At 40.5% G+C, this 23838-nt stretch overlaps 1 protein-coding gene across 1 annotated transcript in view; it reads right to left on the reverse strand.

Moving 5' to 3' along the window:
• Positions 1-4557: 4557 nt before the first annotated feature.
• Positions 4558-23838, reverse strand: part of arhgap24 (Rho GTPase activating protein 24) — a 61333-nt gene continuing 42052 nt past the window's right edge. Inside the window, exons 4-10 of the mRNA XM_080046213.1 lie at positions 17291-17413; positions 12556-12763; positions 10645-10777; positions 10114-10187; positions 9907-10028; positions 7306-8479; positions 4558-6625 (exon numbers count right to left, since the gene is read on the reverse strand). Of these exons, the coding sequence (XP_079902339.1) occupies positions 6361-6625; positions 7306-8479; positions 9907-10028; positions 10114-10187; positions 10645-10777; positions 12556-12763; positions 17291-17413 (2099 nt within the window). The 3' untranslated portion in view covers positions 4558-6360. The remainder of the gene's footprint in view (positions 6626-7305; positions 8480-9906; positions 10029-10113; positions 10188-10644; positions 10778-12555; positions 12764-17290; positions 17414-23838) is intronic.

Raw genomic sequence — 23838 nt, forward strand, 5'->3', positions numbered from 1 at the left:
TACAGCTGAAGGGCACAGAGTGGGACTGACGGCCAGTACACTGGGAGTTTTTTTTGTTTTGTTGGGCTAGCGCACCTTGCCACATCCATGCTTTCCACCTCAGTTGCTCCTGCCTATTGCTGTAGTCCTGCATGACTAGATTTAAACCAATGCTAATCTCACTGTATGCTAAAATTAGTCTGTATAGAGACTTTTGTTTATATACCATGTAAACTAACTCAAATCCAGACTTGAGGGGAGGGGGGGGGTCTGGTCACAGGATAGGAGGTGTAAGAGTGTAAGAGAGTGTGTGTGTGTGTGTGTGTGTGTGTGTGTGTGTGTGTGTGTGTGTGTGTGTGTGTGTGTGTGTGCGCGCGTGTGTGCACGTGTGTGTGTGTGTGTGTGGGAACCACAGGCAAGCCATTTAGACATAAGTAACATGTCAGGGCTGAGTTTCGGGACTTAAAGGGTCAGTACACTCAGTAGAGTGAATTATTTTGATTGTGCTCAGACTTCGTAAGGTTACCTTGGAGGAGTCTGATTAAGTGTGTGATATCCCTTTTATTTCTCCGCCACCTCACGGGCTGGGACCACCTGGCCCTGCATGTCATTGTGTACCATTAACCCCTTCATAGGCACGGGAGGTTGGTCCGTTTCACTGTGGCGTTACCACACGGAGACTATTCTAATGTATTTGACTGAAACATAGCAAGCTTTTACACGAGACACAAATTATACAGTAGGTTGTATGAAGGCGGGGCGATGAGTGTTAACCTTGTGGCAATGTATAATGTTGTCCTATAAACTCCTGTACATCATTTTACCACACACTACACAGAAGCTGACATGTTTTTGTTGGAGCTGGATAGAAGCTACCTTGACAGTTATGTTGACTACGTTATTTCTTAGCTGGAAGATTTATTTATTGATTTATTTATTTTGATAGGTGGAACCTGAATATGGCAAGTGCCTTTTTAGAATGAAGCATTGCGAGTGCAGAAAGTATATTATTTTGGGGGGTATTTTTTTCTGCCTTAAAATGTTCAGAATCCCCATATATGAAAACAAAAACACTGTTGGGCCAGATGTTGGCGCTTTAACTTCAGGTGTTAGCCAATGACGGTGAACTTCTGCAGTGTATAAAAAAGATTGTACGGCTTGAGACATACTTATGCTTAAGCTAGTTTTTAACACAGCATGAAAAAGTTCTCCGCCATTTTGCATATTCATTTTTTCCTAATTTCTCCTTTTTTGACATAAATCCATCTCCATTAAATCATGTGACCAGATCCAAGTTGGGACATAATACAAACCGCTTTACATGCATTGTTTGCGTATAACTTTGCAGAGGCTTGGCAGCTGTAGTACACTCTTCCCCTCGCTCCAAATGCTTTGTTTTTTAATTGAAAGATCATAGGGAAAGGAATTATCATTATCTTCATTTCCACATTGCCATATTTCATGTTCACATAGGCAAAAAGAAACAGTTTAACAAGGAATCATCTTTTACAAGCAGATAAATAATTTATGTTGCCGTGGGGATGGAATGACATTTGAGGAACTGCAAGTTTGACTTTGCGTGAACAGAACAAAACTTGCATAAAAGATTGGATTACCTGTCTCATGGTGTTTTATCACTGGACAATCAGGTTAAATCAGGTTTCTAGACAAAGGACACACCACACTCAAGGATGCTTTATACTGTACCCGGAATGAAATAAAAAGGGACAACTGAGTTGATTTCTAGCACGTCAAAAACACCAAATTTTTTATGACTATCACTGTATTTCCTTCTTATGGAAATTGCATGGCCACTAGTTTAGAATAAAAATGGCTAGAGATTCCGCCATGACATTTTGTTAAAACAGCTTTGAGGAGATGTGTGGTGACAGCACTGTGTAAGCAAACTTTTTCCCCTATTAATTTCTCACCATCGTCATTTGAGAGTTTAAACTGTATAGCCTATCTCTGTTATCTCCAGTTCAGCTGCATCAGCACAGCGGTTTAATTTTTTTGTTGTTGCATGGAGTCTACTCTAACAGCACCCTGTGGCTGTACATACATGTGTCAAAATACCAGAATTACATAGATAACTTCAATAGCTACTTTGTTAACACTCTTCCATCCTGCCTGCCTGTGGCTCATATACAGTGAACCACACACTAACAAAGTACCTGCACAGAGCTAAGTGGGTAACTGAGGGCGGCATCTCCAGAATAAGCTATAGCTTGGCTATTTTTGTTTTAGTTCAGGGTCTGGCCAGGTCAATCTTTTCCAAACAGGGTGCAACTTTGAAAATTACATTGTGTTTTTTCAAAAACGTTCAGATGAATTTCTCACAAAAGGGGGTCCAGTGTTTAAGTCGGCTCCTTCACCACCACGATACACTCACGTTACTGTTGAAGTTATTTTACAGGGCTTTTTTTTTACCATCCATTTTATTTTCCTATCTTAACATGTTCTTGTCACTTAGTACAAATACTGAAACATATTCTGTCTTCTTTTTTTTCTCTGAATGTGAACTGTTTTATAAGGCATCCCTCCAGACAATTCTGTTTAATAACATTTCAAAAGAAGGTGCTTTTTGGTCCTATTTATTGCACCTGAAGTAGATGATGATTCTAAAACAGAAAACAGCTGGGTTGTCAGCACTGAATGTAGAAAACGAAACGACTCATTGCTGCTCTGCCTATAGGTCATCAGTTTGTGTGTGTGTGTGTGCGTTATTTCAAATGAACCAGCATCAAACACAAACTGTCTGTACGGTTGAATTGCTTAAGTGGGATTATTTTTCCTTTTTTAACACAAGATCATGATTTTTATTGTGGTGCGGGATTAGCTTTTAAAAATGTCTATGGAGAGTCATTGCCGTCATGTATTTGGAAGTAGTTCATGTGTGTTATCACATTCAGTCACATAGAGTTAGAAACTTGTGTCAACTACCAATCCTGTTCCTGTTTTTAATTTTTTTATTTTGCCATGAGGAACTTCAAATGATCTCTTGTGGATTCAGGATTAGTAATTTTAGCCATTTAATTGTACGACTGGATTTTTTTGGCTGACAATTTAGCCATGCTTTTATTGCCAATATAAAGTATATATATGTTGGGATACATCTCATACTCTTTGGACTCGGTAATTGTGATCCCCAGTTCACTGATTTTCACTTTTTTTTCCCAAGTCATATTGTAAATAATAACAATCCAATCCAACAATGCAATAAACACATTATTGCACTCAGACAGGGAGGCAAGCTACTGCAAGGGGTCGGGTGATGCTGAGATGTTTCGAAACTGTGGAAATGATGAAACCCTGTATAGCTCATCTGAATCAGGTGATGTTGTTCTTCAATTCTTTTACGATTCTACTTCTCTCTCTCTCTCGTTTATTTTAACGCCGTGCTGTTTTAATGAATCATTCTTTATTGACATTGTAAGGTCGGAAAAAAAAGAACAAAAAAATAAACCTGTATCCGTTTCACGCTGATCTCAAAAGCTTCAGGCTATAGCGTTTCAAATAAAGTCAAAATAAATGCTAAAAGAAAAAGAAAAACATTACTGAAAGCTGTTACTGTAAACACAACATTTTAAAGGAACTGTGTATGTAAAAATAGTATACTGTATGTATGTGATTGAAAATAAACAAAACCTTTGATCTTGGACAAATGTGTACCTTTCTTTTTTTACTGCGATTTACAGTATACCACTGGAAGATATACATGCATTTACAGTTACAAATGATAGTGGTAGCTTTACCTTCTCTTGTTGTCTTTAAGGAAATCGTAGGCAAGGTTGTTAGTCCCTGAACACAGCTATATAAAGTGACAACATGGGATGTACTGTATGTGATTTCTCATGTGTGTTGAAATATTAAGAAATCGCACATATTTTATTTACTGGTTTCCAAAAAACGGATATTCCTGAATGATCATTTTTCAAGTAAAAGTACTAATATCACACTGAAAATCCTCCACTATAAGTAAAGTCCTGAATTCAATTTAAAACCTGACTTATCAACGAAATATACTTCATGTTTAAAAAAAATATATATTAAAGTATAACATTGTCTTTTAAAATAATAATTTATATGAGTTTTTTATTGAATATTCCTGCTGCATTAATGTGGATGTAGCACTTAATTGCTGTAAATGTTTAAGCTTGAGCTTATTTCAAATACTTTATCTACTGTTGGTAAGTTTAATGTAAAGCAACCATGTATCCCTACAAAATCCACTTTTCATGAGCTCTTAACAAAGGTCAGATTTCAGCTTTGTGACATTATGTTTTGCAATTTAAAATCGGTAATTTAACTTAAAAAGTAAAAAAAATAAAATCACTTTATCAGAAAAGGCAAAGTGAAAATCACCACATTTAGATATGCACAGCCAGGATATAAAGAAATTGTAATTTAAAAATGAACTAAAGCCATCAGTGAAATGTAATGGAGTAAGTACAATACTTCCCTCTGAGATGAAAATACTCATTCTAAAAGTAAATAACGAAGGAAGACAGACTCACATGAAAATTATTTTTTAATTCATATTTAGTCACTTTTTTGTATTTAGTTGTGTATCAAGTATCATGTCATGAAAATATTCCACTATCCCAGTCCTCCCCTCCCTCAAATGTGTCCATAATCCATCCTCTTGTGTGGAATTCACAGAACAAGTTGCCGTTGTCAGCTCGGCTTAAGCCTATTACTTCCCGGTGAAGGGTGCTAAATGAGAAGCGCTCCCTCCTTCAGTTGTTCAGGCACTTTTTCTTTCTTTCTTTCTCTGCCCCCTCCATCCATGTGCACATTCCAGATGTCCTGCATTGACCAGCAGCAGGCCTGTGCACACATACACTTCTAAGTCCAGCTCTGCTCAGTATACTCCGATGTTTTGTACCCTTTAGGAAATCCACATTGGTGTGTAGACATTTGGTTTGAAGCAACATAAATACATTTAAAGACGTCATCAATATGCAGTCACTTTACACACATTCACGTAAATACACCTGCCCCTCATGCACCATCATGCACACACCGCTTGCTACTGAATTAGGCAACCAGGCTGTTAAATGTCCTCAATGTTGACACACTTATTGGCGTAATTTCCCACTTTTTTTCTTTCACAGTTATGACCCATAAACACAACTCTGTGTTGGTACTTTGTAGCTGCAGCTTGATATTATGTGCTGGGAGGAATACAGTTGTATCAGGTGGATAAAGTGTCAGAAGAAGAATACTGGAGAGTATTTTTAAAACTGGCTCATGTGCTCACAGGCAGACTGTAAACTGCAATTCCAACGAGCCTTCATAGAGTGATAACAGCTACACAAATCTGTTTATGGGGAGAGTAGAATTTGTCCCTTGAGATTTTTTAAATTCATGACAGACATTTTTATATGATATGGGGTTTATGCCATTAACGGCGCATCGTGCAAATATTTTTTTTTACAAGCTACAAAACATTCTTCAATCAGTATCAACCACCCATATCCATCTGAATATGCATCGAACCAAACTGCCGAACAAACAAGTAGTGTCTACGATTATCTATAAAATATATACAGTACAGGCTTTTTTTTTGGTCATGGGGTAAATGAAACAGCACAGACACACAGGCACATATACAGTATATTGTCCAATTTAAATGGCACACACATTGACCAGACAGAACATTCAGTACCACCGTGCAGAGACTAAAACAAACACGTAAGTGCAAGGAAAGAAAAAAATCTCAATATAAAATATCACACATTGATAACTTTGCTTAAATATCAGATTAACATTTAAGTTGTACTTTTCATTTCTATTGTACATACATATGACACTGTGTGTTGTTCTGCAACGTTTCCCTATATGTACATGAGAAGATACAGAATTACATGGAACAATAAGATGTTTTTGGTTAGATTTTTAAAAAGTGAGTTGAGTTATTTTCATGTCCAAGGTTGGTGTCTTTAATATTTATTTTTTAACTCAATAAAACCTTCCCCGCTAAATGGCTTAAGAAGCTTAAGGACCTCCAAAGTAGTTCTGTGTATCATCATACACTTTGGTGTACTGTGCCTCTACTCCGCTTTCCAGTCAGATGAGTGATTACCACCACAATATCTGAGTAGATTGGAGAGCGTCTGTGAGTTGTTTAAATAACACTGTATTTACAGATAATGTCAGTTTTTTCATCACTCCAGGTGATTTCTAAATGTTTTACAGGTGGCTTGCATTAGCCCTACACCCCATATTTCTTAAATTAAAACATGCCATTAAACCTTTACAAATGTAACTTTCCCAACGTTGCCCTCTACAACCAGCAGCCAAATCCTGTTTGGAGCCCTCGTAATGTTTCACATCATGTAACAATAAACCACGTCCAGTCTTTCCTTTGCCTTTCCTTCACTGTATCCAGATGGGGTTGTTACGATCTGGTCGGCGGGGGTCAGTTGCCGTGGCGTTGCCGGTGGCGGTGAGGTCGCTAAACGTGGAGTAAAACTGCTCCATCTCTTTCTGTAGCATCTGGTTGCGGCGCTCGGCATCATCTTTGGCGCGCTCTGCGTTGCGCAGCTTGATCTCCGCCATGGTGTACTTCTTCCTCTCCTGGTCCAGCTCTTCGTGGAGGCTCACCATTTCAGTCTCCAGATCCAGGTTACGTTGCTCTAAGCTGCAGAGTGGGTAAACACAGGTCACAAGATTGAAATGGCCTAATGTGATGTTTGTAACGCTAAATATGAAGCTAGAGCCAGCAGCAAATTAGCATAGCATGCTACAGGCTACAGACAGGGAGACTTGAGACAGCAAGCATGACTCTGTCCAAAAGTAAAAGAAAAAAATGTTTTCTTTCTAAAGCTCAATAACTGTGCTTCTTTGTATAAATTACAATCGATACAGTTTAGTGAGCTTTCAGTCAATGAGATTTGAAGCTAGCTTCTCATGGTCACTAAAAGACAGAAATAGCAACAGATTATATTGGCATTTCAGATTTCTCACACTTACTGAGTATATTCTACCCAAGCATGTATTCAACTAAAGACTATGGTATAGATAATAGCTTTTTAATGATTATTTATTGATATTGATTTGAAACTATACTTGAACTGAAACTATACTTGGCATAAAAAATTTAGTCAACAGTAGGTTACAACAGTCAGGACGTAAATCCTAACTTGATTAAATGTAAAATGTTCAGCATTTGTTGAAACTGTTTTAGAGAAGTTTTGTCCAAATGAGTGTTACCAAGCTGTACCTACTTAACTGGCAATTAAATGTTTAATTCATTAATTTACAGTAGATACAAAGTTGCAAAGCTTTGCCAACACTGTTTTTTCAGAGATGTGACTGTACCTCTTTATCCTGGCCTCGTACTCGGTCTTCTGCTTGTGCATCTCCTGTTTGAGACTGGCCACCAAACTGTGCAGAGCGCTGTGGGTGCCGGGGCCATTGCCAACAGTGAACCCATCGCTGTTATCACTGTTGCTGGTGCCCCCACTACTACTACTTCCTTCTCCATTGCCGTTTCTGCCCTCGCCCACTACACCTCCAGTTGACTGGGTAGGCTCGATATCCCCTGCTTGTCCGTCCAGGTCTTCATAGTGTCCCCCGAAGAAGTCCTGCTCGGGGCAGGTGGTGGTGGACGAGCGACAGGAAGTGGAGTTGTCTGGGAGGGAGATTTCACAGGAGGAGGTGGACCAGGTGGCGCTGTCTACGCTCTGCTTGTCCTCACAGCTGCTGTTCAGACACGTGTTGGCGATGTGGTGCTGCTGCTGCAGGTTCTGGTGGTTTAAGTGGACGTTGTCGTACGTGGACAGACGGTTCTGATTGGATGTGTGTTCCCCGTTGTTGGTGCAGTCGCGTGGTTTGCTGTTCTCACGTAGCGTGACGCAGCCGTTTGGTACCCAAAGACCGTTGCGGCCATTCAAACTCCCCGTGACCACATCGGTGCCGGAAATGCCCATGCGCACGGTTCCGGTCCCATTCCCTCCAGTGCTGCTTCCGCCGGTCACGCCACTTGTGCCCATTTTGGTGCCTGAGCCTTTGAGCGTCCCACTGCGACGCACTGGTAAACTCCCACCTCCAGTTAAAGTCTGGCTCTTGTCTTGATTGGGGTCCGAAGAGGGTGAGGAGCTGAAGGAGCCGTTAGTCACAATGCCACTGCCTTTACTGAAAGCCGGATTCTTTTTAACAGTCATTGGTGGGCTGCGGGTGATGTCGAAGCGTCCCGTGACACCGTTACGAGGGCTCACTGATCGCGGGGAGCCACTGTTGTCTAAATGCTGGCGGTGAGAAGGAGACTCGGGCGCTTCCCAGACACACTGCCGCACCACCTGCGTGTTGTTGTTCTCTGCGTTCTGAGACACTGTAGCGAGGGCGGAGGTTGTGGTGGTGGCCTGTCGCTGTGTTTGCGGTTCGATGTTGTTGTTGACGAGCTCGAGGGCCGTTGGGCTGTCCTCACCCAGGGGGAATAGCACATCGTGGCGGCCAATCAAAACAGCCATGAGCTGCTGGACCAGAACTGTGCCTGTTGACAACATGACACCACACATCAATATCATTACTTGTTAAACTAAAACTCAACATTGAAACAAAAGGTCAGGGGCCTGTTTCAGGTAGCTGGTTTTACATACTCTGGGTTTAACCCTGCGCTCTGAGTTGGTAAACTCAGAGCGCAGGGTTGATAAGCAACTCTGGGTTTTCGGTTTCAGAACAGTGGATCAGCGTTGGGTTAATCAACTCTGAGCGTGTTCACTCTGGGTGGAGCGTGTGCATAAAAGCCATCGTCAATGGATCGCTGATAACATGATTCACCATGGAAACAGAAGAAACAAATGATTGATCCTCCCACTTCTCCACTTCTCAAAAAAGAAAAAAAGAAATCTCCGCTCCTCCCACTAGAGTTAGAAATATTAACGAATGAGCTTATGGTAGCCTATGGAGAAGAATTAACGGGATATTGTCTCATAACTCTGATCTAATCTCCTCGGCAATTCAGAAAAAAAAAACAGCAAACATTTTTTGTCAAGAGAATAATTTCGCTTCCGTATGAGAAGCCATAGTCTATTTTAAAAAGTTACGCATATCAGCTGTAAAGTAATAAAGCTGGCGCGGCACAGCATTGCTGCTGACAGTGTTTTATATTTGCTGTATAATATGTTGGCAAGCTATAGTCTAATAGCCTACTGTGCAGCAAACAGAACAGACTGTCGCTTCTTTTAAATGGGGAGTGAAAGACATTAACGTCAAGACACATTAGGTGACAGTTTCCATTGAAGAGCCTGATTGATTTATTACCAGATCCATTTTCCTCAAGTGATCACAGTTTACATTATTATATCATTTTTATATTCATATTAGGCTATTTAACGAGGCTCGTCTGTGACTTTAGGATCGCAGAAGTGAACTGTAACGATCGCGTGCAGCCGCAGCGTTACATTAATCCACCTGACATAAATCTGTTCAGTGACACAGACGTTAAAAAACATACAATACAAATAGGTTTATTAATCTGAATGTAGAGCATGTCACGATGTGTAAGGTGGCCGCCTATATGAACGGACCGAGGGCTGAGAACAAGGCTACTGATCAGATAAATGATCGGTCAAACGTAAAATCATCAGGAAATGATAAAAACATCCCGATGGAGATTTCTATAGAGTGATTTTGCTTCAAACTGTACAGGGACGCGTGTGACAGTGACACTCTTTCTTCAGTCGGAGCTGCAGCGTAAAGTGAAAACAAACTCGGGTAGGTCTAACCACCTACCCAGCAGGTTAGACCCACGGCGTATGTTGCCGCAGTAACAGACTCTCGGTTGCACTGAACCTGCTACCTGAAACGGAAAACCCAGAGTTTCCACCAACTCAGAGCGAACAAACTCTGGGTTGCCTCAAAACCAGCTACCTGAAACAGGCCCCAGAAAGCAAAAACATGACTAGCATGACTACTGACCTTCCATAATAGCTACTGGATCCTCAACCTTCGGCCTCAAGATATTTGGCCCAAAGACTGTGGCCAAGTTTTGGACGCTCATTTTGTTCACTCCTGAATATGACTGGACTTCATCTAGAAATCTGGAAAACGGGAACATATCCACTTTTAACAGCTCAACAGTTTGCAATTTGAAATATCATCCACTTTAACAAATAAAATGAATACCTGCAGATATATTTGAGAAGGTTGTAGTTCACTGGAGGTAGGCATTCCACAAGCTTTCTCAGCTCCTTTATACCCTGCAGATGATGGACATTTTTTAAGATAACAGATGTTCAATCAAAAACACTAATTCATATCAACTCATACTCTAAGTTATGATCAATCATACATTTACAGTGTAATAAATATAAAAATCCCATATTTATTGATTGACATAAAATCAGAAATCTACACAGATCTGCACACATGCATACACAAGAGGCACCGACTTGGCTATTTAGTGAAAATGGAGTAGGAGGGTTATGGAAACTTAAGATAAAAAAGACCCCTGTTGTGACACACACCTTATGGTATGAAAGAAATCCTATTTTGATGTTAAAAGTTAATACAAAGACAACAAAGTAGAGCAGGTTAGAGGATGGGTTGACCACCTGGCAAAAGACCAGAGAATGTGCAAAGAATTGGACTGATTGCGTGTCGCCTATTAGACCTAAGAGGCACACAGGACTTCATATAGGACAGCATGTTTCTTACCATTTCATCATCTTTGCCCAGGAGCTTGGCACAGGCCAGGAACTCATCATACTTGTGGAAGGGGATGACGGGCTCAGGCAGCTCTCTCAGATACAGTTTCAGTAGAGAGGCTACCGTGTGCACATCTGTGTTACTGTAGAGAAACACAAGACAAAGTAATAATGAAGTCATTTCAACACGCTCAAAACGGTTTCCAGCTTCTATGTAACGTTTGGTTGAATGCCTTAACAAAAAATGTAAATACGTTATTTGAGCTCCCTAAATAACTTTCTGTGGGATAATAAGGCAGACAGGTAATAACAAAAGCCAGAGAGGGAACAACAAGAACAACAACACTGTGGAAGCTTTGAGCTGCCAAAAGTCAAGAGGATTTCCACTGTAGGCTCAGAGACACTAATGAGCCAACAAGGAGGCAGCTGGCCCGGCAGGCAGGAGGTAACAAGGGCTTATGAGAGAATCAGCAAGGTAGGGTAGGGATGTGTCGGTGTACAGCTGACATAATGGTGGCACTTCTGGGTGATTTGGTGTCCTGTGTTTTCATGGAAGAGGTCAGATGTTGAGGGATCCTGACAGCCCCATCCAGGTTTTGTTTATGGTCCTCTGAGTGGATGGCGGGAGTGGTTGGATTATGGTAAAAGAAGGAGGAGGAGCAGAGAAGGAAAGACGTGGTGGGGGTGGAAGGTTCCATCACTCATACATTTGTCTGTCATCCTGAGTTATGGGCGAAGGTCATCACATTAAAAAACAGTCTTCAGTCTCTCAGTGCAGCCACCTACGCACAAAATAATAGGAAGGTGGATAATAATTTGCCTCACTGGTCTGTAGACATTATCGTGTAAAATGTATGAATTTAGGATTTGAATTTTTTTCCTTTTTAACAAGCCTGTTTTCTGATTAGACCTCTGCTCAAGGAGTCAATTGTCCGTCCCTTAACGCCTGGTCAGTGTCACACCATTGAACATCGATCAAATACGATTTCCACAGACCCACCTAGCCTCGAGAAGAGGATTATTTAAGCCAGAAATTGTGGAAGCTTTCTCGCCCTGACAAACAAGCCATTTTATCCCCAAACATTTGAACCTATTATTGCAGGAAAAGCACAGGTGGCGCTAATGACATAAACGACAATGTGTCACCGAGCCACACAACTACATGGAATCTAGTGGTCATTAACCTGATTAATTACACCTGCGCTTCCCTGTTATGACAGAGCAGCGTCTGTTTTGAAGAAGCCATTAATTCACCATTTTAGTACTGCTGCGTTTTACAATGTAGCGATGCACTGAAGAGGTACAATTTACCAGCCGTAAAAGCAAAACATCCATCACTATTTACCAGCTAACACACACAACACAGGAACTGTATTCAAAGGGAAAATATGAAAATCAATAGGTAAAGTGTGTAAAGATTACACAGTTATACCCAATTAGTGTTTTGTTTCAGTAGACACCACAACACATTCACACAAACTACAGAAACAGAAAATGTGTGCAAACCTGAGATTCAAATTAAATAACCATCCTTTCTATGACATGTATCCATGCATAAAATGTGTCTATTACACATTTACTGTTTAAGAAAGGAAATAGGTGAGAAAAACATTGTGTTTGTTATGTTTTAAAAAAAATTCAGAGCCAGATAAATGTTACTTTCATGATCATTGGTTTGTCGGCAAGGGATCCTTCCTAATGACTTTGTGTGAAGCAGGTTTCTGACGTAAAACAGGTATTGAGAGTCTCTATCAGTCAAGTTCCTCCAACTTGATGAATCTGAAACCTTTTGGCCACACATTCACTTTGGAACAGGAGAACCCCGAGTTGTTTCCAGAGGTGCAGACCTAGGACCAAGGTCAACTTCGCCTGAACATATCAACTTCGAGTTCAAATTCAAGCAGCTCAGGTGTTTCCTTACCAATCAAAAGAGGGTTTCTCTCCACAGTCGAAGGCATCCTGCAGCTCTTTGACCAGGTTGGCCTGTCCTGGCAACCTGAATAGGCCCTCCTCCCGAAGGCCCCACTGACGAATGAAATCCACACACTGCTCGACCAGCATAGGGGCCAGCTTGTTCCCAAACCGCCGCTCATACCGCACAGTTTCCTCCAACTTCTGACCAAAGATTCCTGAAAGACAAGACAAAGGGTTTAAGGATGGGTACCAGATCGATAAAAAAGCCAACGCTACAAGAAATCCAGCTTGGGTGTTTCTGGATTTTATCCCAATATTTCAACTTTTATTCATAATGGCCAAGCGTTTATTTCATGGCAATTTGTAGAACATTCATTTTATAATAGGAGAATACGCTGTACACCACAAGGTGCGGAGAGTGAGTTCAACATATTCAAAGAAAGAGCGGTGTCTCCAGGGTTTAATAAAGTTTGTATTACAGATATTTAATTTGGTTCTCTTTTTACAGCTGAATTATTTAGGGTATGCCTTCAAAATCAGAAAAAATAATGATCTATCTCTTGAAATATTAATGCTGTTTAATATCTCACACTTTTTTACTTTATCTCCCCAAGTAAAAGAACCTTTTTCAGAGAATTAGAAAAAAAAACTTCAGCTTTTGCAACTTAAGGCACATCAAAGAGAGCAGTTCAATCGATTGAAAAAAAAAAAGAAATTTTGATATGGCCGGCTAGACAGTCCAAGCAAAAAAAAAAATGTACACCCACAAAGCCTTAGTCTGATGATCAAATCTCTAACTTCCTGCTGCGCACCCTCTCGCCTTTTGTCCGAGGCCGGCGCTGTGGCAGGAAAAAAAAAAGGACTGATTTCCATTCGCAGCCGTTTCATGTGGATGCAACACAAGAGGGGATTAAGGCAGCCTTCCTGAGAGATTTGGACCTGCATACTTTTCCGGTCTCCAGATACAGACAGAGGCTATACTCACACACATGCACACACGTGGTACGACGAGGTACCTGGGGGTGACCGAATTAGACTGAGCTTAGCAGGACTCCTCGTGCTTTTGACAGCTTTTGACACAACGAGGAAATAGCTGAAAAACGTACTGGTGTTAATGTGAACATTTGTAGTTTCAAATCAGAAGTTTAAGGTGTAGAGGTGCATGACATAGAGTCAGAATGGGGCTTTTCTAGTAGACAAATGCTTCGATACATTTTTCTTTTTTTTTTTAAGATTTTTTTTTTGGCATTTTTATGCTTTATTGATAGTGTAGAGACAGAGTTGAAATGGGGCAGAGAGGGGAGTGACATGCAGAGAACGACCGCGGGGTGGAATCGAACCCGGGTCCGCTGCTGGCCGAGGCCCATGGGGGGGACACCCTACCAACTGAGCTAAGGGCGCCCCCTTCGATACATTTTTAATTAAAACGCAAGTGGATGCAGTTTATACATGGTTGCAATATCATGGCATTTCGTCATATACTCACCCCTCTTGAAACTGACACAACTCGTAAGCTTCCGGAAGTAATGCCTATTAATAAATTTGTGATAAGATAATACTCCAGAGGTGCAGAATTTAAAGTGCGTGCGATTGAGCATTTTCCAAAAAACAGCCTCAGTCATTTGCAGGCAGGTAAAAGACGTCTAAACGAAAAAGTCAAACTGTCTTCATTTCCATCTCCTCAGAATATGTTTTTTTAATCTTTGTGGGGAAAAGAAGCTGCTCACAAGTTAACAGTGGAGTCTTGTGTTCTTATCCTCATCGTCTGGGTGAGACGCTTCAGGGACGTTTTCCACTTCAGTCGTCACAGCAACCCAAATCAGGCAAAAAACAAGTTGCAAATTCCAGAAAATATTTGATGCCGTCCATGGAACTTTCAAACTTTAGATGTGTCCGACATGTACATAAGTCAAGCTCCACCCAAGTTAAGAATGATGAATTTCCCAATGTATCAGAGCGCCATGTAAATAGCGACTGAATGAAAAAAAACTATTTCATCCCTGCAGACATTCTGGTCATGAGTCTAGGAATGTTTTTTCCCCGGGTCACATGTAAGTGTGTGCGTGAAGCAGCTTAAACAGACTACATCATGCACGCACACACGCACACGCACACACACACACACACACACACACACACACACACAGACACAGAGGAGAGGGGTCTAGACACAACAGTGTCAGATTTTTTCCTTTCTGGGCTTCCCATTTCCTCTTCCTTGTCGGATGCTTGTTTTACTAAATATGTTACATTTTCAAAGAGCTACACAGTGAATATGTTCTGTATGTTATTGTTACAAACAATAACAATATTTGAATATTTGAATTGGAAAAAAAATAGCATTTTTTTCAGAGCAGAAATTGAATATAATATTCATAAGTATGTTTTAATTAGTGTATAATCGCTTCAAATTAAAGTTGTTTTTTTACTTACTTAATTTTTCTAAGTAAGTTTTTATGTGTAGTTTGGATAAGCTTTTATGTGTAGTTTGGATAATTACTAAGTAATGTAGGTTGAAAATGTTGTCTGTCAAATGTGGTTGAAAGCAGTCTGGGACAATTCAATTCAAGACAAGACAACCTGGAAAATCTACCACATGAGCTTTCTTTTTAAATGATCTACATTGCATAAGTCAAAGTAAAAACAGTTCAAAACAACGTTCAATTAGAAATAGAAGTATAAACTCTTTCCCAAATGACAAGTTAAAAATTGGTAGTTACCGTGAAATAAATCCCCAAAGATCCAGATGGAGAGGCCACAGCTGCACATTTCCAAAAAGGTCTGACTCCAAACTTTCTCTTGTCCAATTGTTTGTTCAAGCTGCCCATGCAGTAATTAATTCAACATCATAGTAAGTGTCCAGCACAACATGACAGCAAACTATCAGCGGCACCAAGCTCTTCTGTGGGTTAAAAAAAGGGGGCTTCGCTTTTTGGGAGCTCCCGCCCTGTCTGTCACTCTCTTAACAACATTTTTAATCACACTTCAGGGGCACTGACCAGCCAATCGGGGCTCAGTTAGACACTGCTGCTACAGCAAAATGTGAAAGCCTGTGGGTGTGTGTGTGTGTGTGTGTGTGTGTGTGTGAGAGAGAGAGAGAGACACACAGAGAGAGCCCAGCTCTGCTCCAACTTGGAGCCACCTTTCTTGTGGCATCTTTGACAAATGGCTCGTCCTTTTGAAGAGCAGTCAACTGCAATAGACATCAAACTCCCTGCACTGAAAACAGAGGGGCCAGCTCAGCCTCATCTATTCACTGTGTCACCGAGAGCTGCCTGAACAGCCCGTCCAGTTACAAACGGCGCACTTGTGCCCCACTCATACAGAATGTAGGCCAATGTCTGCCAGTGAAGTCAATAGCAGGCCATAGTGGCACAGCACGAGTGATTGGGTGATCCCACTAAAGTCAACGACTTCATGAGAACTACTTCAAAATCACACACTTAAGTTATAGATGGCATTTTATTTGATGAATACTACACTGGCATTCTTTTAATATTTCATGCAACTTTTGGTTTTAAACACATCAAATTCCACAAGCAAAAATTGCTAATGTATGACTAAATATACTAACATTGTAAACAATGTTGCTGTCAAGACAACCAAAAAGACCAGAGCGTAAAGAGACCAAGGCAAGACCAAGACTTTGAGGGGTTGAGACCAAAAGCAAGTCCCACACTACATGACACACTCAACGATAAAATGTGGAACATGCAAACCATAAGACATCTTCAAATTGATCTGAAAGATCCACAGTCCCCGTAAAAACACATACAAAATCATATAAAGATTCCTTATTTTACCTCTGTGATTGCCATATACTGTATAGGATAGAAGTGTGTATGTATTAAGTGATTTTTTCGAGTAAAGGCCTTGAAAGGTTTTGAAAAAAATTTAATTCCTCTTTGTCTGAGATTAAGACAAGACCAAGTAAGAATGTGGTCGATTCCGAGAACAAGAACGAGACATTCAAAAAGTGAGGACCGGTCTCGAGTACTACAACATAGGGAGTAAAACATGGAGAAGGAAAAATGGAGGCTTCCTGTTCCTTTACTTGTCAACTGACTGAATTTTCTTTTTACAGAATTGTGACGATACAGTCCTAAAAAAAGTAATTCAAAAATGACTGTGAAAAAATTTTTGAACCTGTAATTTGGAATCACAGTAATGGGGTTGTGCTTTTCTCAGAAGCACTTAGCAGAGATGATGGTGAGTGAGATTAGAGCCGCAACGATTAATCGACAAATCGATTATTAATCGATTATTAAAATAATCGACAACTATTTTGATAATCGATAATCGTTTCAAGTAATTTCTTAATAAAAAATTTCCAAATTCTCAGATTTCAGCTTCTCAAATGTGAATATTTTCTGGTTTCTTTAATTCTATTATGACAGTAAACTGAAATATCTTTGTGTTTTGGACATAAAAATACATTTGATGAAGTCAACATGGGCTTTGGAAAATTGATCAACATTTTTCACCATTTTAAGGGCCAAAACACTAATCGATTAATAATCGATTAATCGAGAAAATAATCGACAGATTAATTGATTATCAAAATAATCGTTAGTTGCAGCCCTAAGTGAGATGGATTGAATACACACACAAACATATCCTCCTTCCAGCGCCACTACTGGAAACTTTAAAACTCATCCAAAGTGTCTTCATGAATATCATCCACATCAGCAAGTGAACAAGTTGTTTAGCCAATGAAAACAGTTGTTGCTTTGTATATTTACCTCCACCGAAAGGTGCCCAGATGACCCTGCGGATGGTCTTCACCCAATCCTCCATGTCATTCTGGGTGCTGGCCATAAGAAGGTAGGTCTCATGGTTGGCTGTCATCCGCTCTCTGTCTCCCCCTGTTCAAATACACAAACATAGATGAGTCACAACATCCTCATTGATAGTAAATCACAAGTCTCTCTGGTGTCAAAACTTTCATTGTAAATTCATGGATAATCAAACTGTGCAAACACAAAGATAAATCATCAGCCATGTCTGATAACCTGTGCAGGTTGCATACTGCGCTCTGATTGGCTTCAAACTAGTTGTGATGGGCTAGCATCATACTCAGATTTAAAGGTGGAGTCAGCGATTCATTCTCGAGCAGACTTGTCCAAAAATGCACAGACTCTAAATGTCCTTAGATGACATGGTAATTCACTTGACCCTAACCAGTAGGTGTCTCTGAAGAAAATGTCTCAGATTTTGGAGGCACAAACTGCCCTTTTAACTCACCGGCAGTCATAATAACGCAAAAATTATGACTGAAATGTTTATATTTCTGGGCAGAACAGAAGTGTATGTTCCATTAGAGGCAGGCCCAGCCATGCTATCTCAACTTGTAGATAATGGCCACGCTGCTGTCATGTGATACTGGACAGATTGGAGTGGAGACTCTGGACCTGTTTCAAATAGCAAATCTAGTGACTGCTGTGAAAATAGGACCATTTGCATCGCTCCTTTTCAGCTTTGTTAATCTGTGACAAACAAACAACAACTCGTGGCATTTTTGCACGGATGCACCTGGTCCATCATGGGAAGAGATGAGCTATTAAGAGACAAATGGTGTGTCACACAGTGGTTGAATTATTCATGACTTTGACCACCGGGGATCCTGCTCCATTGATTTTCTCTCAGGATAAGATCTGCGTGTTGCATACGGAAATATATATTTATAGACTGCTTCAATGCAACATGACAGGCACGGGAAGGGATCAGGTTTACCCCATCCTACTGACTTGAAATAAAGCAAGTCTTGATATGTCAAATGTTTTCTGATACAACCCCCAAAAGAGAGTCATTAGTTCTATGCAAGTTCAAATTGTCAGAATAAGGGAAAACACAAAACAATGTGATGTTAAACGACAACAAAAACGCTTGCGCTTTTATTTTGAAATAAAAGCTTAAAGATTAGAAACCATGATTATGAGGTACAAGAGGTGGGTGTTTTGGGAGTCCTAACTTGCTGCAACAGATTCATTGATATAGGTCTGATTTTGTGTGTGTTTATGCATTGGATTTCATTTGCTCTACATTGAGTTTCACAATGTTCCCACATATTATCAGCATTAAAAACAAATGATATTACCAGTGAATATGTTTGGACTACGAGGTTCCTGCTACGAGTCATTTATTGGGTGAGCCCTTAAACTCGAGGTAACTATTGATAAAACCTGTACTCTATGTGAGGTTTGGCCTTGATGGCAGATACCTTTCAAAACAGCTTCATGGAACCATAACGATCCGGACTCACCGTACTATCACCAAAACTGTAATCTCGATGAAACGTTGGCCTGAAACGGTTCTGTTTGTAGCCAAACTTTGACAAAGTTTTCCAAATAGCAATTGCATTCAGTATATGCAATGCTTTCATGCATCTATTAAAGGTGGAGTCAGTCATTCTGGAGAGCTTGTTGTCAAATCCCCTCTGTCCCTGATCCAGTGATTAGTCACTACCCAATATTGACTTCCTCTTCAGTGTTAACATTAATTACGCCTCACCCCACAACATTAACAATCCCTAGCCACCATATTTAGACTTGAGTTGATAATGCAAAGCCTCGCTTGTGTTTAAGCTGCATTAAAGTCATGAAAACATGTCTACTAATAGCGTTTGCCATACGTCCATTCATGACAAGCCTATAGGCAGCGTGAGCTCATCCTAACAATCACGTGTAATTTTATCAATAGGCTACTTCCCCTCAAATCTGCAACGCGCAACAGATTTTTCAAAACAAACCGAAACGACGCGCCGGTAAATGTGTAGCAGCTCACTTACATTCGCACATGTGAGTGGTTTCTCTTCAGCCGGTGGTAAAGACCCGTCGCTCCAAATACGCGTGCGAGACAGCGCTTCACATTCAGATTTTCAACCCAAAGTCCTCCGTGTAAAAAAAAAAATCTCACGGCAGCTAATACATTAATGGATTTAAAGAGAGAAAGAAAGAGAGAGAGAGAGAGAGAGAGAGAGAGAGAGAGAGAGAGAGAGAGAGAGAGAGAGAGAGAGAGCGAGGGGGGGGGGAAGAGACTATCGACGTGTAGGCGTGTGTCCACTGCGCGAGGGAGACCGTGACTACCAGGGCCGTGCAAAGCTTTTTTAGGGTCCCAAGGACATCAGCCCCAATCCCATGTTGCAACTTTGAATAGCATAATTAAAATTTTAATAATTTAGTTAAACAGCTGGGCACTGTGATAATAAGTAAACATTCCTCACACTATAGTAAATTGTGTATGCATTTGGGACTATTTTCAGCTGCAGATTGATAAACATTTTGCACAAGTGAGTGTTCAGCATCAGGATATAGGCCTACAGTAGCCTATGTGAAAAATTAACACACACACACACACACACACACACGCACGCACGCACGCACACACACACACACACACACACACACACACACACACACACACACACACACACACACACACACACACACACACACACGCACGCACGCACACACACAAACGTTTCATTTCCTCCTGTCAAAATGTCAAATTACTCAACCCCATTACCCGATGCTCATGTTGACCACTGAAGTGGAGCTGTTGGATAGATTTCACATTGTCACCAATTAGACAGCATGGCCAACAACATGGAAGTCTCCGCCTTGACAGCATTGTTTGCATACATTGTCATGCAAAGTAATTGTGATTCCTCAGTGCTAGTCTTGTGAGTGCTTTTGACCACGTTTTAAATAAATCATCCTTTAGCGCAGCGCCTGTGTTTCCATTACTTGCATGGGAAGGCAGCATTTCCTGTAGGAAACCGGTTGTGAAGCCATTAAACAGGCGTGCAACAGGATTATATACAGCATACCATGGCTATTACTCCTGTTCCTCCTGCCATTTCCTGTTGATGCTCGGCTTTCTTACACAGAGGCTGAAATTGTCCCCATGGTTTAGAAAGACTGACGATACGTCAAACTCACTTTGCAAATGGACAACTTCCCAGACAAAACATGTTAGAGAGCTGTTGCTGAGATTCCTTCATGACAGAAGGAGCACATACAGTATGCAGCTCTAGAAAAAATTAAGAGACCACTCAAATGTTCAGTGTCTCTCGTTTTACTATTTATAGGCATATGTTTGAGTAGAATGAACATTTTGGTTTTATAATATAAACTACTGACAACATTTCTACCAAATTCCAAACCATAGTTTGTCATTAAGAGCATTTTCAATAAGTTATGTAGAGATGAAGATTTAAGAAAAATCCAGACTGTCTCTTAATTTTTTCCGGAGTTGTATGTCATTTTCCATCTGAAGCCATGTAACCTATAAAGTATTGGTATATTCATCTTGTGCAAATAGAGTTGCATACCACCTCGAATGAAACGCGTATAGGAGGATGAATGGACATCTATTCTCAGGCTGTTGACTAGCAAACCTAATCCAGAGTTACTTCAGAACATAACAGTACAAGTGATAACAAAATAATATTGTCTGTGTATTTGTATGTAGATCTAGACGGCTGCTTTTACAGTCTGGCACAGATGTGTCAGTCAGCTTTCCGCCGGCTGCCTCACAATGTGTTTGTGACTAAGAGCAGAGGACTTGAAATTAAAAACAGACTCAGATGCGGCAGCTGCAACGATTGAGTCATCGCTTTGCAAATGACAAAGGTTCTGCCAACTGCTCAAGGCATCAATGAATACTGTTGCATTTGCATGACTTTGCAAAGATGATTTGTTTCATCTTTCGTCTATGCAACTTCTTTTTTTTTATGCCAAATGCCATAAAAGCAAACTTTCAGTGAAGAAGTGCAAACTTTTTAGTCCAATCATAGACACACAGCTTTCCCTGAAAACTCAAGCATTGTCTCCTGACCTCGGACACACAAAGGCGAATGAATGATTCAAACCGGGTTAAAACCACCATCAGATAAACAGACAATCAGAGAAAAGCGAAGCCACACCTCTGTGAAGCACAAATATTAGCTTTTCAAGTCTGCAACTTTCACAGTCTCCACGATGTTTGTCAGTTAAGCTTTAGCTGCAGAAAGATAAAAAAAGAGCTCAACTTGTCGCTTGTGAGTAAATTCTGCCCATCTGTCCACTAAATTAAATGACTAGAGGCTCCCCTTTGACAGATTTTCAATCGGCTGTGGTTAAGCCGCCTGCCAGTATTATTCTCAGACTCACAATCCTCAGACTCAAACCCTCAATCATTGTGTCTTCAATGAGACCAATCCTAGCAGGAGTTCCCTGCAGGAGACATTTCCAGTTTCTTCACGTATTGCACGACTGTACCTGAAGAGACAACCGTGACAGCTGTCACAATTCACCCCGATTCACTACGCTTCGGTACACCGCTGCAAAGTTTTAGAAACTCAGCAGATTATCTTTTTACAGAGAGGCACGCAGACTGCAGTATATACTTTAGAGTATGGCTTGTATTATAGGAAGCACACACATCCAGATTCTTCATTCACCTTGAGGCTCAGACCTTGGAGAATAAGAATGCAGCACCCTTTCACTTTACTACTGTAACTGCACTGACAGTATTTGCTGCAGTGGAGCGCCTATAAAACGACAACATAGTTTAAACCTCTATTTATATACAGGAAACACATACTATAACTGCACCATGCTACACCATAACCACAGACAGGTGGTTAATACAATCAACCTCAAAATTGTAGACAGCACCAAACAAAGGAAGTACACCAATAAAACGAACCACACACGTCCTATTCTATTACATGAATTAAGTTACTAACACCCCTACACTGAGTAAATGCACATCCTCTTTTCATATCAACATATCTCTTGCCTCACATTAAATGATCTCTTCCTTTATTTATAGTTGCCCCCTGTGCATGTGCTAATTACCATCTGTGTTGGGTAACAACTGTTCATTCCAGCTTTGACCACTGGCCTTAATAAGTGGCCAAACCCCAGCTGCAGACTAGTCTTTAACTTATGGCTCAAAAACAGGTGTGGGACACAACAAAGGATCCCACTGTGCTGTAATTGCTCCCAAATACCTGGAGCCCCGAAAAACACTACCCCCTGTCCTGTACCTCTGTAAGTAAGTCCCGTAAAAAGAAAACACTCGGATTGCATAACATTGGATTCATCTTTTACAATCGCCACATGATGCTAGCATTATTCGAGTACTATAAAATGTTTTGGTATGAAAATAATAAAGTGTACATTTATTAGATTAGATTATTCCTTTTTTTTAAGAATAGTTGGGAAAAACACCTACGCCTGTTATCGTCCTTACAACAAATATTCCACATCTTTTAGATAAATGTGAAACTAAAGACGAAAGATGGTTAGCTTGGTTTAGCTAAGCACAAAGGCTACAGGAAGTCACTGGGTCTCATTTATATGTGTTTAATGTGTAATTTATTTTTTGCCGGGTTAGGCGTCTTTATGCTTTTTATGTTTAATGAAGAGATACCTCATCATACTCTTAACTTTAGTTGTACACATGTTTGAAAATGTTTAATTTCCTTTAATTTGACCATTTTCAAAAATAATGTATTGTAGGGCAGATTATAGAACTGGAACTTTACAAAAATAAAGTGTCTCCGTAAAGCGGCTTAGTGGTTCCAACAATGTAACAAATTCAGAAAATGTCAAATTCATTGCAAAGGTCTAACGATAAAAATGCAAACCTTGCTTTGAAATTACCCCAAAAGGGATTGAGTGTAAAAATCACCACAACATATTCCATATGCTCATGAGTGGAATACTTTTTGTGGGAGATCTGTTGAGAAAATGTTAAGCTCCTCCAGACTTTGATTGCGCTTCTTGCCAAGTGGAGGAAGCAGCTGCTGCTGGCCAGGAAAACAATGCAGACACTGTAACTACCTTGTATAGCTTCAAATGACAAAAATATGTGTCCTAATTCTCCCACTGTGCACAGTATGTGTGTGTGTGTGTGTGTGTGTGTGTGTGTGTGTGTGTGTGTGTGTGTGTGTGTGTGTGTGCGAGCACATTGGTAGATTGAATGAATGCATCAGTGTCTGTATTCTCTTGTCTGCATGAGTCTTCTTGTTTGCAAGCAAGCAGGGGCAAGTTGAGATTCAATATTGTGTCTAATGATAGTCTTCTCAGAAGTCCACACATCATAAATACCTCCAGCAGAACAGGAAGTCACTCACTGAGCGACAACCCACACTAAAATGCAAATTGCTTGCTCACTCACATGCAGAGAAATGATGACCAGGATTAAAAAGTAAAGACACAAAAACAGCCACTATTTCCTTTGCCATCTTTCGTTTTCAAATGATGGCACCCTCAGACCCAGGGCCTGTTTCATTCATCAG

This window comes from Ammodytes marinus (genome assembly GCF_949987685.1).
Source record: "Ammodytes marinus genome assembly, chromosome: 18".
NCBI classification, from domain to species: Eukaryota; Metazoa; Chordata; class Actinopteri; order Uranoscopiformes; family Ammodytidae; genus Ammodytes; species Ammodytes marinus.